The 15,448-nt window shown below is 41.9% G+C and overlaps 1 protein-coding gene across 7 annotated transcripts in view; it reads right to left on the minus strand.

Annotated features, from left to right (window-relative positions):
- FRMD3 (FERM domain containing 3) overlaps positions 1-15,448 on the minus strand; it is a 253,950-nt gene that overhangs the window by 56,663 nt on the left and 181,839 nt on the right. For all 7 annotated transcript variants that reach the window (XM_036991342.2, XM_073228703.1, XM_036991340.2 and 4 more), the window contains 4 exons: positions 6,878-6,965; positions 5,260-5,348; positions 2,078-2,141; positions 1,147-1,235 (listed from right to left, as the gene is read on the minus strand). In XM_036991342.2, coding sequence (XP_036847237.2) covers positions 1,147-1,235; positions 2,078-2,141; positions 5,260-5,348; positions 6,878-6,965 — 330 coding nt within the window. The remainder of the gene's footprint in view (positions 1-1,146; positions 1,236-2,077; positions 2,142-5,259; positions 5,349-6,877; positions 6,966-15,448) is intronic.

The raw sequence follows: 15,448 nt of genomic DNA on the forward strand, positions 1-15,448 counted from the left end.
TTTACATACTAGGCTTTGCCTACACTTCTGGGTAAGGAAGAATTCTATGTAAGGCTGAAGAAGGGTTTGAAAAACATTGCCTGAGCACTCATTCTCCTGATGGTCACCATGAGCCAAAGCCCAGGAGGCTCAGAGCCTCGACATTTCCAGGCATGAGTCCAGTGAGCGATGCAGACTTGAGTGCTGGGGGGAGACTGAGGACACGCCAGCGATGGACTCCAGGGATTGGTGGTGCTCATACCCTGGGCATGGCTGGGTGGGACCCCTGACTATCCATCACCACCACTCTTCCAGTCAAGTGTTTCTCTCAAAGGAGAAGCTGGAACTCAGTGGAGAGATCCTAAATGTGAACCCCTTCTGAAACCTAAGAGCTTGATGGCTGGTTTAGGCATTCCTATCCAGCACTGACTTTCTGTGGTCCTAGCTCTGATGGCATTCCACCCATAAACCTTTGGCTCTCATCTTTATGTACTGGAGGCTTCTTACTATGGACATGTGTGTCCCTCTGTCAAAGATTTTTCTACTGGTTGTGAGAGCACATTCAGCCCACAATCTGCATAAGCCAGATGTGACACGGGAGTATTAAATCTGTGGCCTCCAAGCAAAATGCACGGAGATGATAAATATCACAGCCTCTTTGTCAGTCAGTGGGAGAACTTAGAGGCATGTTCTACAATCTTCCAGAGTTCCCCAGCAGAGTGCAGCCCCATTACCCACAGTAGTGACCTTCTCAGTAATAACACACCCTATGTTGGTTGAAAGCCTACCTCCCTTTCCCACTCCCCTACAGGTACATTCAGTGACTGTATCCCATCTTACTCGCACCAAATTCTTCTCAAGGTCTGCTTCTGAGGAGGATGCCCAATGAACACAGGTCATGTCACTTACTGAGTGGAAATAGCAAAGTCCAAAAAAAAAGAAAAGGGCACAGAGCAATTCACAGGACTCATCCAAAATGGAGCTCAGGCCTCGGTGGTCAGGTCTACAGCAGTTGGGAGTCACCCTGAACAATGCACCAAATCTTTGATTCACTTAAATATAACATGAAGGCTGTACTATAAGAAATGAATATGCAGCTGTCTGCAAAACATACAAGGTTTCACGGGTGCTTTAAAATCTATGATTAAGTGAATTAAAGCTACTTACTTATAAAAGGCCTGGTTCTCCACCCCACACTTCCAAAGATGCTTGCAGGCAGCTGGTGTTGAAGTATGGAATGCCAACATGGCTTTTTTCTAATTAAAAAAATAACAAAACAGGAAAAGGTGTGTTAAACACAGTTTATATTTTTCCTTCAGGTATTTACCTATTTGAATCCTGCCACCTACCAAACAGACCTAAAGTAACTTAGGCAATATTATGTCTTTAAAAGTGTTGTTGTAATGACATTCCTCCATTCCTTATCTTTGCAGATATCACTAATCTACCCAGGCCCTGTTTCCAATGAAAAGCAGCCTCACAATCCTTCTCAACATTCCAGGCACCATCTCCCTCTCAGCCAGACTTGAATTAGCTTAAAAACTTATTTGCCATCCTTGAATAACTAGCAGTTGAACACAAATCTAGGACAAGAAAATCTGAAAAGTTCTAGACCTAGTTTGGATGCTCAAAGTTTCAGTAATGTCCTCCTCCCAAATGTGTTCCTGATGAGCCCAATGATATTTGGTAACTTCCTTCTTATTTTAAGACTCCCGGGACTTCTAGACTCTGATTATAAACCTCTAACCAGCACTGGTTGATATCCAGCTTTGTTGGAGTATTCTCCACTTGTTTCATAAATTTATATTTTGGCAAATTAAAAAAGTAGGGGGAAATTCCATTTTCCATTTCTCAAATCTATGCCAGTCTATTTTTCACACAGGGGTATATGGTCTGCATTTCTCACTATGCTCTTAAATGTGCAAACCCAGTGTTTGTTAACCTCTAAAATGTTGTCAGCATAGAGCTTCCATTATCATCACAAATTTTGAGGCTACAATACTTAACGCACACCTTATGCTTGAATCTCATGCGTGCACACACACCCACATACACACATACAAAAAAAAACAAGTAGTTAGGAAAAACAGTATCTGACCTCCTTCTGGGTGCCAATCACATGAAATGTCTTCCCTTCAAACTTCAATTTGCAGACATCTGGCCTAAGAAGAGAAAATCTCCTGAGGTGAGAAGGAAAAAAAAGTGGCAGCCAACCAAGGACTTGGCTTTCCCACAGGAATCTGGCTGACTTACAAATGCCAAGCAGACTACAATGAAACAAGATACCATCTTATCATCAGTGAGGGTCAAATGATCAGGGAAAGTCCCTAAGTGAATTCTACAGCAATTTTCCTCCCAAGAGAGGATCTGTAGGCAGCCCAGAATAATTTATTCCATATCTTACAGCTAAGCTGCACCTTTCTTCCAAGGAGTTCTAGAGGTTTCATGAACATTGACGACAAATATGAACTGGCTGGCCGACTGCAAGGTAGGAAGAATGGTCATTTCTGATTCAGTTAATGAAAAGATGTGGATTCACAATATGTGTCCCCCTTGTCCTTTCACACCCATCTCCAACAAACATATACACCAGACTGCAAAATTTCATCTCTGCTGTTTATAAAAGAATAGCTTTATTAGATATAAAGGTCCTCAAAATGATGAGGACAGTCTGACAAACTGGAGTCAAATAGTGACACTGGGTCTCATCTTAAGATATTGTTTGATGAAATTCTGCCCAAAGCGTAGACCCTAGGTAAGCTCGCTGGTGAGAAGATATGTGGAAATAGAAGAGAGAACTCTGTTTTTGTTCCTTTGGTCTAATTCCTAGGACAGTGATGTGTGCCCTGCACTTCTCCCTTGGGGTAAGAGAACAGTGAGACCACATTAAGCTGTCTTAGCCTAGGAGAGGATCTGCAAGCATGACAAAGCCTGGTGGATGTTAAAACAAACAAACAACTAGGACTAATGTGGGAAGAAAATTTGTTTTAGCAACATGTACACAGCTGGCACAAACACACACGCCTGAGCAGAGGCTGGAAAGATGAGGTTGATCCCACAAGGAATATCAAGATGCAAAACCAGAAATAAATAGTCTGGGGATTGTCCATCTCAACTCTTCAATGTACCCAGAAAGAAAATGAAGCCCAAAGGGGAGAGACTTGCAATTAATCTGTACTTGACATGTCAGGTTTGAATTTAACTAATCCTGAGCTCAAGCAACTCAGAAACCTGAGGATCTAACACCTTTCAGGACCCCCCCCCCAAACCTCTTGTAGTCTAAGGTAGGGTGTGAAAGTCACTGGATTACCCAAAGTCAGTAGGAATCCCTAGGGAACACTTTCTGGAATGGACTGAAGGGTGATTAACATTGGAGCTTCTTTACAAGGTGCTAAAAACACAAAGAAAAAAAACTGGTAACACTGCCATACTACAAACACACAACATCACAGTTCGCAGATCCCATCACCTCACACACAATGTCCCATTTGTTTCCTCCCTATCTCCTTTTCCCCTGCAAGGCAGTCAGAGCTCACGGTCCCCATTTTATGGATGAGCATACTGAGACTCAGAGATGCCAGTCTTTAATAAAGTGGTTTGTTAAAGGCAAATAAGAGTTTTGAGAGTGCTAATTGTGGAGGAAGAGAACCGATGTGAGTTAAAAATATGAATTGAGGAAAAGGCAATGATAGAGAGAACAAGGCAGGTATTTAGAGAAGTTAAGCTCTTACAGAGGGCTAATCATCAAACAGAGAAGATACAGGGGGCAGAGTGGACATCAGCTGACTGCGGATAATCTAGTAGACAAGGTTTGAAAGGAAGGGAGGTGCTAAGAGGAGAGCACCAGGAATGGGGTGAGGGCTTATAAAGAGGCTCTGGGAGAAATCCTGAAACCCACAGAACCATGAAACTGAGGTCCAGGCAAGTGCAGGAGAGCATTCCCAGCACAGGAAGCCCACTGCCTAGTAAGGACTTCAGGCAAAGGAGTGAACCCACCACCCAGTGAGACATGACAGGGGCGACAAGACTCCTGGGGACCATCTGAGAGGGATCTGAATCAAGCTGAAGGTATGAAGGAGATGAAAGCTGTACAGTATGCCACACAGAATCTTCAGCCTTCTTCATTCTTTACCAGAAACCATTTTGTTCCTTGATTGGATGTAGGCTGCTGGTCACCTACTCAGCTCTATCCTCCTACTTCTTCGCTGACACAAGCTAGACTTCATTCTTCCTCCAGGTGTTCATGCAGATCATGCTCTTCCTAGCCCCAGGAGGATCTTTACTTGTCCATCCCAGGCATGGAGTTCCCATGCTTCCTGGGAGGACTGATCTAAGAAGGTGCCTGTGTTGCAATCCTGCCCAAAAAGACACACAAGAAGTCCCCTGCAGAGCTTCGGAACAAGTTATTCAGGTTTTAACAGGAGCCCCACAGAAGGGGCCGCTCTTCCCCAAGCTCTGGGTGTTGCTGTGTGAGGATGCAATGGTCAGAGTTGCATAAATGGCCATCTTATGAGCAAAAGCCTAAGGATGAAAGCTACCACCCTGCGATGGCAGAGAAGACAACAGAGAGACCCCCATACTTGAAGGTGCTGCAATCTAAATCAACATACATGGATCCATTCATCCATCCAGTGGCTGCTTTTACCCCTAAGAAGTTACAGGATCCTAACATTTATTTCCAAGGCCATTGTCAGCAATAATGCAGTCTTTAGAAATGGGAAACTCAAGAGAAAAAGGTTTAAAATTATACTTTAAATATAAATATGGGAGATAATCAGTCCTCTTATTTATAAGCCTTTGTGGACAGACATTCCCCTTTGAGCCAGAAGCATCTCCAGGTACACTGAGTAACAGAGGGTGAGTCTATAGCAACAATGACTCAATGGAGGAGCCTGGAGAGAAATGAGTGGCAGGGGACAGGTCCTGAGTTGTGCAAGGAAATCTGCACCCTTACCCTACCCGGACCCACCCCATGGTCATCCCATGGACAGAGAACAAGCTACTGATGAGGGAACACTGGACACCTTCTCACCTTCTCTTTGGTGGCAGAGCCCCTGAGCCCAGGACACACCCCAGGTCTTTTGAGGTCTACGGAAACCTTGATTGGGTCACATTTATAGATGAATTATCCCTTTATAATGAAGCTCCAAGGCAAAGAAATGAATATTAGGCATTACCTATATACTAGGCTCCAGATAAAAAGTCAAAGGCTGGGGGGGTGTGGGGGGGGTGAGGAAGATCAAGAAAAATCATGAGTCAGTTTTTCAAAGAAATACTCACCATTTTATCAAATGGATTCTCTTATTTCCCTGGAATACCACAAAGCCTGCAGCAGTGAATCCTAAAAATGTTGTTGTGCCTGTTGAATCCTGAAGAAACAGAGATTAAAAACATAGTTGGACTGAGGCATATAAAATAAATAATAAATAGTATGCTTATTCGTCCTCACCTTGGGTTAGTATCAGGTTAATTCTAGGATTGCAGCAATAAACTAAGTTGCTGAGCTGGAACTTCCAAGGACAGTACTTCTAAAACCTGGACAGGCCCAGGAATCTGTGCTTTTCCCTTTGGGGAACAGCCCTCTTACTTCACCAGGAAACTCCTGGGAAAATACAGATTAGCCCCAGATCATGTCTACTTTCAAGTGTCTTCTGGGGCCATCTGAGTTCTCAGACCCACCCTATCAGGTGGGCAGGCTGTTCTTGGTCATCATTAGCCCTGGAACCAAATCCCTGAGCATCAACTCTAACTTCATTCAATCCCATACAGGATTTCTGGCAATTTCAATATAAAGAAATGCCCAGAAATGTCTACTTTGCTTCCCATATCAACTAGGAAAGCTAAGCATTGATACATAAAAGCAAAAAAACAACCAAATATCAAATCCATCTCTAAGTGATAAATAGGCTCAAGTTTGTGGGTAAAATCTAATTAACCAAATGGAATAATCTGGTTTACCCCATTACTAAGAAGAGGCACCTGGCAAATATACTCAGATACCTGTGTGGACAGAGCAGAAGATGCACACGCCAATGTGAACACGTGCCACTGGCTCTCTGCCTCAGCTGCACACTGGCATTATCTGGAAAGCCTGGTCTGTACCCCCCAGATCCTGATGTAATGGGGCGTCAGCTCTCCAGAAGCTCTCCAGGTACTTCTGATGAACAGCCTGAGCTAAGAGCTACAGGGCTAGTACTTTACCAAATACTATGAGCAGGTCCCATCTGGGTAAAGAAATGTTTCAGTATGACTCAAAAACTTACCTGTAAGAACCTGGCTGGCATAAATGCTTAGTTTAGGATTTAGGCTGGTGTCTCGTGGATACATAGTTTAGGATATGGAAAGGAGAAACTGTTTTCATAAAACATTTCTGGGAAATGTGTGAGCATCACCTTGTGTTATAAAGACAGATCCCCCAACTGTACCCCCCAGGGATTCTGAATCAGGGGCTCTTTGGCAGGGTCCAGATGATTCTGATACCCATCGTCTGGGTTTCATGAGTAAAGGAAAAAAGAAAAACAAATACCCCTAATGTAAAAATATAATTTAAAATTTTGCTTCTTCAACTTTCCCACTTTTAAAGACTACATTATTTCTGGCAATGGCCTTGCAAATAAAAGTTAGGATCCAGTACCCTCTCAGGGGTAAAACCATCCTTTTGATGGATGAATGAATCATGTATGTTAATGTAGGAAAATGTGGCTACTGCAATTAGCGAACAACTGGAAGACTCAAGTGGGGAAAACCAACACCCCAAAAATGCAGCCCACTGTTGTCCCTTCTAATTATGGATGGTGGGCCAGGCTGTGAAATATCCTAGGAGGGGGCTGCCAGGCCTGTGCACCAACTCGCTTTTTGGCAACACATTCTACGTTCCCCCACTGTGAGGGGCAGCTACCTTGCATGGGTGGGGATCCACCCCATAGGTTTCCAAAGTCTGAGCTCTCAGCAGTAGGTTAAATTCAGCAACTGGTGGGCTCTGGCCTCTGAAATCACACAAGAAAAGTTTAGGACATTAATACAGAAAATAACAGAAACATGTGGGGTCCCTTCATTCAATAAAATACAATATCCTAAACTAAATAACTAGATAAATCCCTACATAAATAGTAATCAGTAAGATAACCTTTATTCCTCACCACAAGGAGCCCTTTGCTAAAGAGTCTGAGCTCCTGTGTTTGCTGGCTAATTGTTCCATAATAAACTGTATGTACTCTGGGACTTGGTGACCTGTACAGTTAATCAAGGTTATTAAGTTAGCAGTAAGTAGGCCCTCGCACATTCAATCTTAATATGAAATAAAACTCAGCATCTGTTCTTTCTTACTCACTCACAGGATTATCCAGGGTAAACGGCATTCCTTCCTGCTCAGGGTAGAAAGTGGGTGATCCCGTTACCCCATCAACAAGCCCAAACAGAGCCACCCGGGTAGGAAGCACTGCCCACCATTCCATTGGAAAGCCCTGGATTTTGAAAGGAAATCTCAGCTATAATCTTAGCAGTGTCCTCAAGGCAGTAAACCAGGTCTTGGCCTCAGTGGGGCTTGTGGGGTGGGGATGGAAAAAAAGGCTAAGGTACAGATGGCTCTTAAGCCCTCTGAGAGCTAATTTCCAAACCAGGACTGGCATTTCAAAGACTCCGCTTTGACTAACATAAATATCTCCTATTATCTTAGAGAATCTTAACCATTCCCCAAGGATAAATATGTAACACTAACAACCAAGAAGAGTTTGCTAAGGAAAGCAACAGGAATTCATTTTTATTTTCCAAAATGTAAAATTATATTACAGTATTAAATCTATCTCCACCCAAGCTTTTCTCCAAAGGTGGATTTCCTCCTCCACCCACTCAAGACAGCTAAGAGTCATCATGCCTCTAAATCAAAACAGGATCCCACCTACCTTCTTCCTAAGGCCTTTCAACAACTTTTCTTTACGACAGAAATTTCACTGATACCTCTAAAGAGTGTCTTTATTTATTCATGGTGATCAGCCCTGTGGGGACGCTTTTAATCCTACAACTCAAATGTCTCTGGCTGTTCCTGTGATTCTGTCCTTCCCTTCCCGACCTCCTTCCTCATTCCCAGCCACTCCCTGACCACCCTCCTCCCCTGTCCTCTCCTTTGAGAGGCCTTAACAAATGGATTTGGAGACCCCTATGTCGAACCTCCATGTATTTTAACCTCGTTTCATTCTTTAAATCTCTGTCTCCTGTACTACATTCTGCATTATTTCTAATCAAACTTCTAGCTTCATAATTTATTCTTCAGCTATGTGCATCCTGATTTTCACATCATTTATGAGGTTAAAAAAAATACCAATTAAATATTTCATTGCCAAGGCAACATTTGGCTTTCAAAATAGCTGCCTGTTCTTACTGAATGGAGTAAAGTCCTCCTATCCCTCTGAGGAAATCCACGTCTTCTGAAGTCCGATCCTGTTTGCTCCCTTAAGGTTTTCCAGCGATGGCCCTTTGGTCCACTGAGTCAGGTGCTGAAGTGATGTTGAGCTGACATTCCCTGGAGTGTCTGGTGATACTTGGGTCATGCCCATCTTTGAGTCTGATGTTAATGTGCATAATACAGTGGCCTCCAAAGGCTGCAGGGAAGGATGGGGCATGCCACAGGAGAAGGGGAGCCTGTGTTAGTCACCAAGTCACTTGACTTTCAGGCTGAAGGCTGTAGTTCCTTCTGAATGTTGCCCTCCAGCTCAAGCCTGCTGCTGCTGCCTTTGATCTAGCACAAGGAACCCGAAGGAAGGGGTCGCAGTTGCCCAACTACTCCAAATGCAGCTCCCCACTCACTGTGTCCCCCAGAACCACTGCCGTCCTGTACAGGTGTTTGACCCAGATTCCTTCCATCTGTTTCCTGTCTTCCAGAGATACTGCAGGACATCTGATCCAAAGATGGTATTCTTTCTTGTCTCTACTTCCTAATGCTTTTTTGATTACCCTTGGGACTTGGAAGAGAAGGCAGCCACATATGCTACCTTTTGATTTAATAGGAGAGAGAATTTTTTTTTTTTTTTTTTTTTTTTACTTTTCTCCCATCTCCAGTTATTTTTATTATAAATCCAGTGTTCTTATAAAATAAACAAAATTTAAATAACTCCTCTCGTAATTAGACAAGTATATTCTAAGTATGTGACATTAAATTGCTAAAGAGTATATAACATAAAAAGTAATAACTCCTTTCAACACCACTGCCTAAAGATCATTATTAGCGGCTTGGGATATATTCCCCTCCTGCGTTGTTTTTTTCAGTATAGGGGGGTCAATGCTCAATGTACAATCATTAATCCATCTCAAGCCTAATTCTCGTCAGTCTCCAATCTTCTGAAGCATAACGAACAAGTTCTTACATGGTGAACGAATTCTTACAGAGTGAATAAATTCTTACATGGTGAACAGTACAAGGGCATTCATCACAGAAACTTTCGGTTTTGATCATGCAATATGACCTATAAACCATCAGGTCAAATATGAATATTCATTTGATTTTTGTACTTGATTTATATGTTGATCCCACATTTCTCCTATTATTATTATTATTTTTATTTTTAATAAAATGCTGAAGTGGTAGGTAGATGCAAGATAAAGGTAGAAAACATAGCTTAGTGCTGTAAGAAGGCAAATGTAGATGATCAGATGATCAGGTGTGTGCCTATGGACTAAGTATTAATCCAGGCTAGACAAGGGCAGCAAGACATCCACGGATGCAGAAGATTTCTCTCAAAGCAGGGGGGGTGAGGTTCTGAGCCTCACCTCTGTTGATCCCCAAATTCTCACCTGATGGCCCCCCTGCGACTGTGCCTGTCTTAGGTTGTTCCTCCCTTGAGGAATCTTACCCGTCTCTGGCTAACCAGTCATCTTCCGGGGCCATACAGGGAAATGTAAAGTTGGTAAGTGAGAGAGAAGCCATATTGTTTGCAAAGGTTAGCTTTTTACTTCTTTGCAGATTTATGCCCTGTGGCTTCTATGCCCAGCACTTGTCTCGAGGTATCTTTACCACCTGGAGGAATTATGATACTCGGTAAATTCTATATGAGGCACGAATTCTATTTAAGGTTTGTAATTAGGAAGGAAGAAGAAAAGCTATAGATGTAGCATATGAAGGAAACTTGGGAGGATTGATTATTTCTTTGACATATCTTCTTGTATAGTACCTTAAGTATGTATAGGTTTTAAACTACTAACTAATTTGCACACACATATTAACATAATAGGAATACGGTGACATAAACAAAGCAAATCTATAATTACCAGCCATCTCCAGTGAAGCCAAGAAAACCATTTAGGCACCCTAGGCATTTGTGAAAATTTATCTATGATATGATGGATATTTTCCAACTGTACTTGAACCATCAGACAAATTAAAGCAGCCCATTTCTGGGATCTGTTCACATCCCATATGTTCTTTTAACCATAGATAGTCTATAGTCATGAGATTTTGGGGTGCTACAACTTGCACCCCTCCCAACTCCTGGTTGAGTTCCAACAGTACAGATCCAGTCAAATTCGTTGTCTCACTGTATGCACATGCCAGCCTAGACATCTCCCTCCTAGGAGAGAGAATTTTTAAATCCATGCTTTCCAGACAATATTCCTGAGGGATTAACTCAAATAGATGCTTTAGGAAAACAAAGTCTTTCTAAGCCTTCAGGATTTCCTCGTTGGTCTTAGCATACTGAAATTTCACTATGATGTAAATAAAGGGTGCATCTTTGTTCATTCATCCTGATCAGCACTGTAGAGGCCCCTTATATCCAACAACTCTCTTGCTTTGGCCATTACCTGGTTTTCTTTTTTTTCATGGCACAGTCATTATAATTATCTTTATTCTTCATAAAGTAACAACAGACTCCAAAAAGTCACCAGCCATATTGACAGGGGAGGGGAAAGGGATTTTCCTCTGAAAGTTTTCTCAACACATACAGGTATTTCTCTCTCCATTCTGCTCCCATAACTCTTGAGATCATCTTACCAGTCACCAGAAAATAAGTTACTGAATCCAAGTATTGTGTGCTACCACCCACCCTCAGCCCACTACTGTCTCATATGCTCACATCACCCCCTGGCTAGGGACAAAGCATGAAGCTATCCATGAGGTTACTAAGCCAAAGCCCTGCTCCAGTGGCTCTCAGTGCAAAACTTCTGCCTAATGACCCAGACAGATGCCAAAGGGCACAAGACTGGAGCCAAATAAACCTAGTGCCTCCCACAGCCACAGGCCATTAGCTCTGCTCCAGGGTAATCCCCCCACTTGACATGAAAGACTCTCACTCTGTCCTGCACTAGTAAGAGCCCTAGAGAACTGACTATTCTCCCTGGTGATTAAATCGTCAGTACCTTGGTACATGCCACGTGTCATTCTTAAAATTCAAGTTTCGTTTTAAAGCACATCCTTCTTTTACCTTCACTCTGGGAACAAGTGAACTGGGAAAGGTCATACTTTGGAAGTTCACATTGGAAAGCAAGTTTTGCTTGCCTAGGTGATGTCTTTCTGACCACTTCCCAGTCCCTCGTAAATCTGATGGGCGTCATCTGGTTTCCACTTGCAATTACTCACCCCCATGTGGCAGTGCGCACAATGCTACACAGCTCTACAGTACGTGCCATTAAACCCAAAGACCTCTGTTCGTCAGGAAATGAGGCAGGGTGTAAAGAGGTAAGCCCCAGTATGGGAAAAGATTTCAGCAACATGTACAATCAAAACAAGGACTCCTATGTAGAATGTTACAAAAAAAAAAAAAAAACCTCATATAAATCAATACAATTTTGAAAAAGATAACCGAGAAGAAAAATTGGCAAAAGACTTGAATAGGCACTTCACAAAATAAGATATCCAAGTAGCCAACAATTGTATGAAAATGTTCTCAACCTCTTTATGATCAAGAAAATGCAAATTAAACCTATGAGAAATCATTCACACATCATCTATCTAATAGCTAAAAATTTAAAAACAGTGCTAATCACTCATGAGGCGGTACAGCAAAAGCAGCTCTCATATATTTTTGGTTAACAGTTGGCTATGAGCAGTTAAGTTTGGGGGTAGTTAGAAATTATGTGCAGATTTTTGACCATACGAGGGGTTGGTGTCCCTAACCCCCACACTGTTTAAACAACAACTGTATGAAGGAATGCTATTCAGCCATGAAAATAAGAGTCGTAAAGTTACACACAGGATAGGTAGCTATCACAAAAATAAACTGAACAAAAGAGGCTAGATATAAGTGAATACACACTAGATAAATTTCACTCACACGGCTTTTTGAGGTAAGCAAAACAGAAGTGTTAAACTAAACATCAGAAATGTGATTACCTTTGGGGAGGAAGGAGGAAGTAAATATCAGGAAGGGTCATAATAAGGGCTTCTGAGGTGCTTTCGATTCTCTCTGTTACCTGGGTGGTGATTACATACCTGCTTGCTTTGTAATAATTCATTAAACTTTATTTATGTTTTGCACAGTTTTCTCAATCAATGTTTAAGAGTTTAAGAATAAAGGAAAGGTAAAATGGGTGTGAAACTCTGGAAACCTTCATATATTGTTAGGGTGAATGCAATGGAGCAATACCTTTTGCAAATAAGCTGCCATTTCCTAGAAAAGTTGGAGATGTGCAAATCCCACACCTACATTTATAGCTCGACTAGGGACTCCTTTACAAGGGTTTATTTCCCGGTGGAAGGTTGAGCACTAGCACCTCTACCTCCGCCCAGAGCACTGGGCCGAGCTCTCTATATAGCCCAATAATAGCTTATTGCCTAAAGGTGTGGAAGCAGTAGCCTAGCAACAGGTCAGTTACATCATCAGGTGGTTTAAGTTCAGTGAGGATCCTGGTGAGAACTATTCAAGAAGCACTAATAACTTTGTTTGTAATAGCAAATACCTAGAAACAATGTAAATGTCCATCAACAGGAAATGGATATATAAAACATGATGTGTTCATATGAAAGAAAATTTTACAGAAGCAAAAAAAAAGGCACATGGCTATAGCATCAATATGGGTGCACCAATATGAAAGTCAATAAGAAGTACATTTATAGAAGCAAAATAAGAAAATAAATAACCTCAAATTCAGAACAGTGTAGAGAAGAGAGGGAGGTGATCTGCTAGGTGCACACAAGAGATCTCTGAGCATCTGGAGATGTTTCTAGTTCATAAGCAGAGTTTAGGGGTCATGGGTGTTTTCTGAACTATCTGTTTGTTTATACATATATTGTATACACTCTTTGATGAATTATATATTAACAATGATTAAAAGAGAAACAATTCCTTTTTAATGAAAACTATCATGTGAAATACTGTGTGGTCTAAAAGCACCATTGAACTAAACAGAATTGGTCAGGAATATAAGAGATAAACAGGCAGAGCTATCGATGACTCAACTCTACTGTTCTGAGCAATAGATAATCATTTATGTTGCCTAGGAATATATATATTTTTTCACTTCATAATCATAAAGGGGGATTCTTAGCCCATTTTGGAGATGAGGTTTCTGACATTCAATGAGGAAAAGTAACTTGCTCCAGTTAAGTGCAGAAGTGAGGTTCAAATCAAGTCTGCCTGGTTCCTAAGCACTCCACAGTGTGTGCGCCATCAGTATCAGTACCAACGCAACAGTCAAGAGCCATCCTCCTGCTCTCCTAGATACTATGAGAGAGCATTTCAAAATGACAAGATTTCTATCTGTCCCTACAGAAAGCTTTTCCAAATTCTCAACATTGATTCTTATCAATAATGAAGCAATCCGTCCCAGGTGGCTGATACTTGGACCTGATGAGAAAGCAGTGACATCTCGATTTTAATCTAGGTCAGAGATCCCCAAACTAAAGCCTGCAGGCAAACTCTGGACCACCCAGAGTTTGCAGAGCCCTTGAGCAAAAAAAAATAACAAACAAAACAGGCTTTTCCATTTTTAAATGGTTTAAAACAATCAAATGAAGAAGAATATTTCATGACCCATGAAACTTACATGACATTCAAATTTCAGTGTCGATAAACTTATATTGGCATACAGCCACACCCATGTGTGTGCATACTCTGTGGATGCTGTCATGCTATGATGGCAAAACTGAGTCATTACAACAGAGACCACATGCTCTGCAAAGCCTAAAATACTTAATAAATAGTCCTAGTGTAGAAAAACTTGGCTGAACCCTGAGTTAGGAACTCACCATAGCAACAGTGAACAACTGAAGCTACATCTCTTTGGTTCCATTAAATGGAGATACAAATAGTCCCTACTTACAAGATTTGGTGTAAAGAGTAAGCAGTAAACAGATATAAAACCATTAGACTAGTGGGGGCACAAAGCATGCTCTCTCCTTACCCAAAGAATATCATCTGTTGCCTTTCTAGCCATGCATGTGACTGAAATCAGAAAATTGACATCGGGGGACATATCAGAAAGCACGTTGATATTCACAGCATTGAGATGGCCCCTCTTTAAAATGAAAATCCCCGAAATGGGATTTGCTTTGGGTTTGACTGAAGATCTCTAACAGCTAAGCATTCAAAAGACTTAACCTTAAAAGTTATGCACTGTCTTGCCAATGGGTTTCAGCCCCGGGCAAGTTTACTATGGATTCAATGTGACCAAAGAAATGACAGCAAAACGTTCTTTGGGGTGAAAGGGTTTATTTCCCGGCTTGTTCTCCCGGTGGAAGGTTGAGCACTAGCACCTCTACCTCCGCCCAGAGCACTGGGCCGAGCTCTCTATATAGCCCAATAATAGCTTATTGCCCAAAGGTGTGGAAGCAGTAGCCTAGCAACAGGTCAGTTACATCATCAGGTGGTTTAAGTTCAGTGAGGATCCTGGCCATAAGAACCCCAACTTCCCCACATGCACAGAGAAAGACTAACTACAAATGTTCAGGGAAGGAAAAGGGTTCGAAACTAAGGGAGAAAAGGTGGAGACCCTGTCAGCACTAGACAATCTGGGAAAGGGACCAATTAATGATCGTGTTTTCAGGAAGACACTAAGATCACCTAAACAGAATTCTTTTTTCATTAGACATTTGGTTCTGGCAAAAACTTGGTTTGGTAATGGAAAAAAATGATTTTCTGTCCTTTAAATCTTGCATCAGGAACTGTTCTGCTAAGATTAATAGTGTCTCTAATGAGACATGTAGAAGTAAAAACCAGTGCTCAGTTGAATTCTCTAAAGATTTGCTTTTCTAGTACATTAGGTGAGGTCAAATAATTACATATTTAGCCTATATCTCCCTTCTGCCTGTCTTGAATACTTTTGCCAAAGAGGAACTCTCTGATGGATCCTCCTTTACCATACCATTCCTCACTGTGCAAAAGTGCCCAGTGCTGTGAAAACGGATGCAAATCATCTGTGAACGTTCATTATGGAATGAGGCGTGGATCTTGCCAGCAAGCTTGGAGCACAGTTGGCTCCACCTGCTCCATTTGGTCTGTGGGCTCTGGAATTAAAGTCACGCATAGCAGGCCTGTGGAATGGA

The sequence above is a fragment of the Manis javanica genome, chromosome 2 (assembly GCF_040802235.1).
Source record: "Manis javanica isolate MJ-LG chromosome 2, MJ_LKY, whole genome shotgun sequence".
Lineage (NCBI taxonomy): Eukaryota > Metazoa > Chordata > Mammalia > Pholidota > Manidae > Manis > Manis javanica.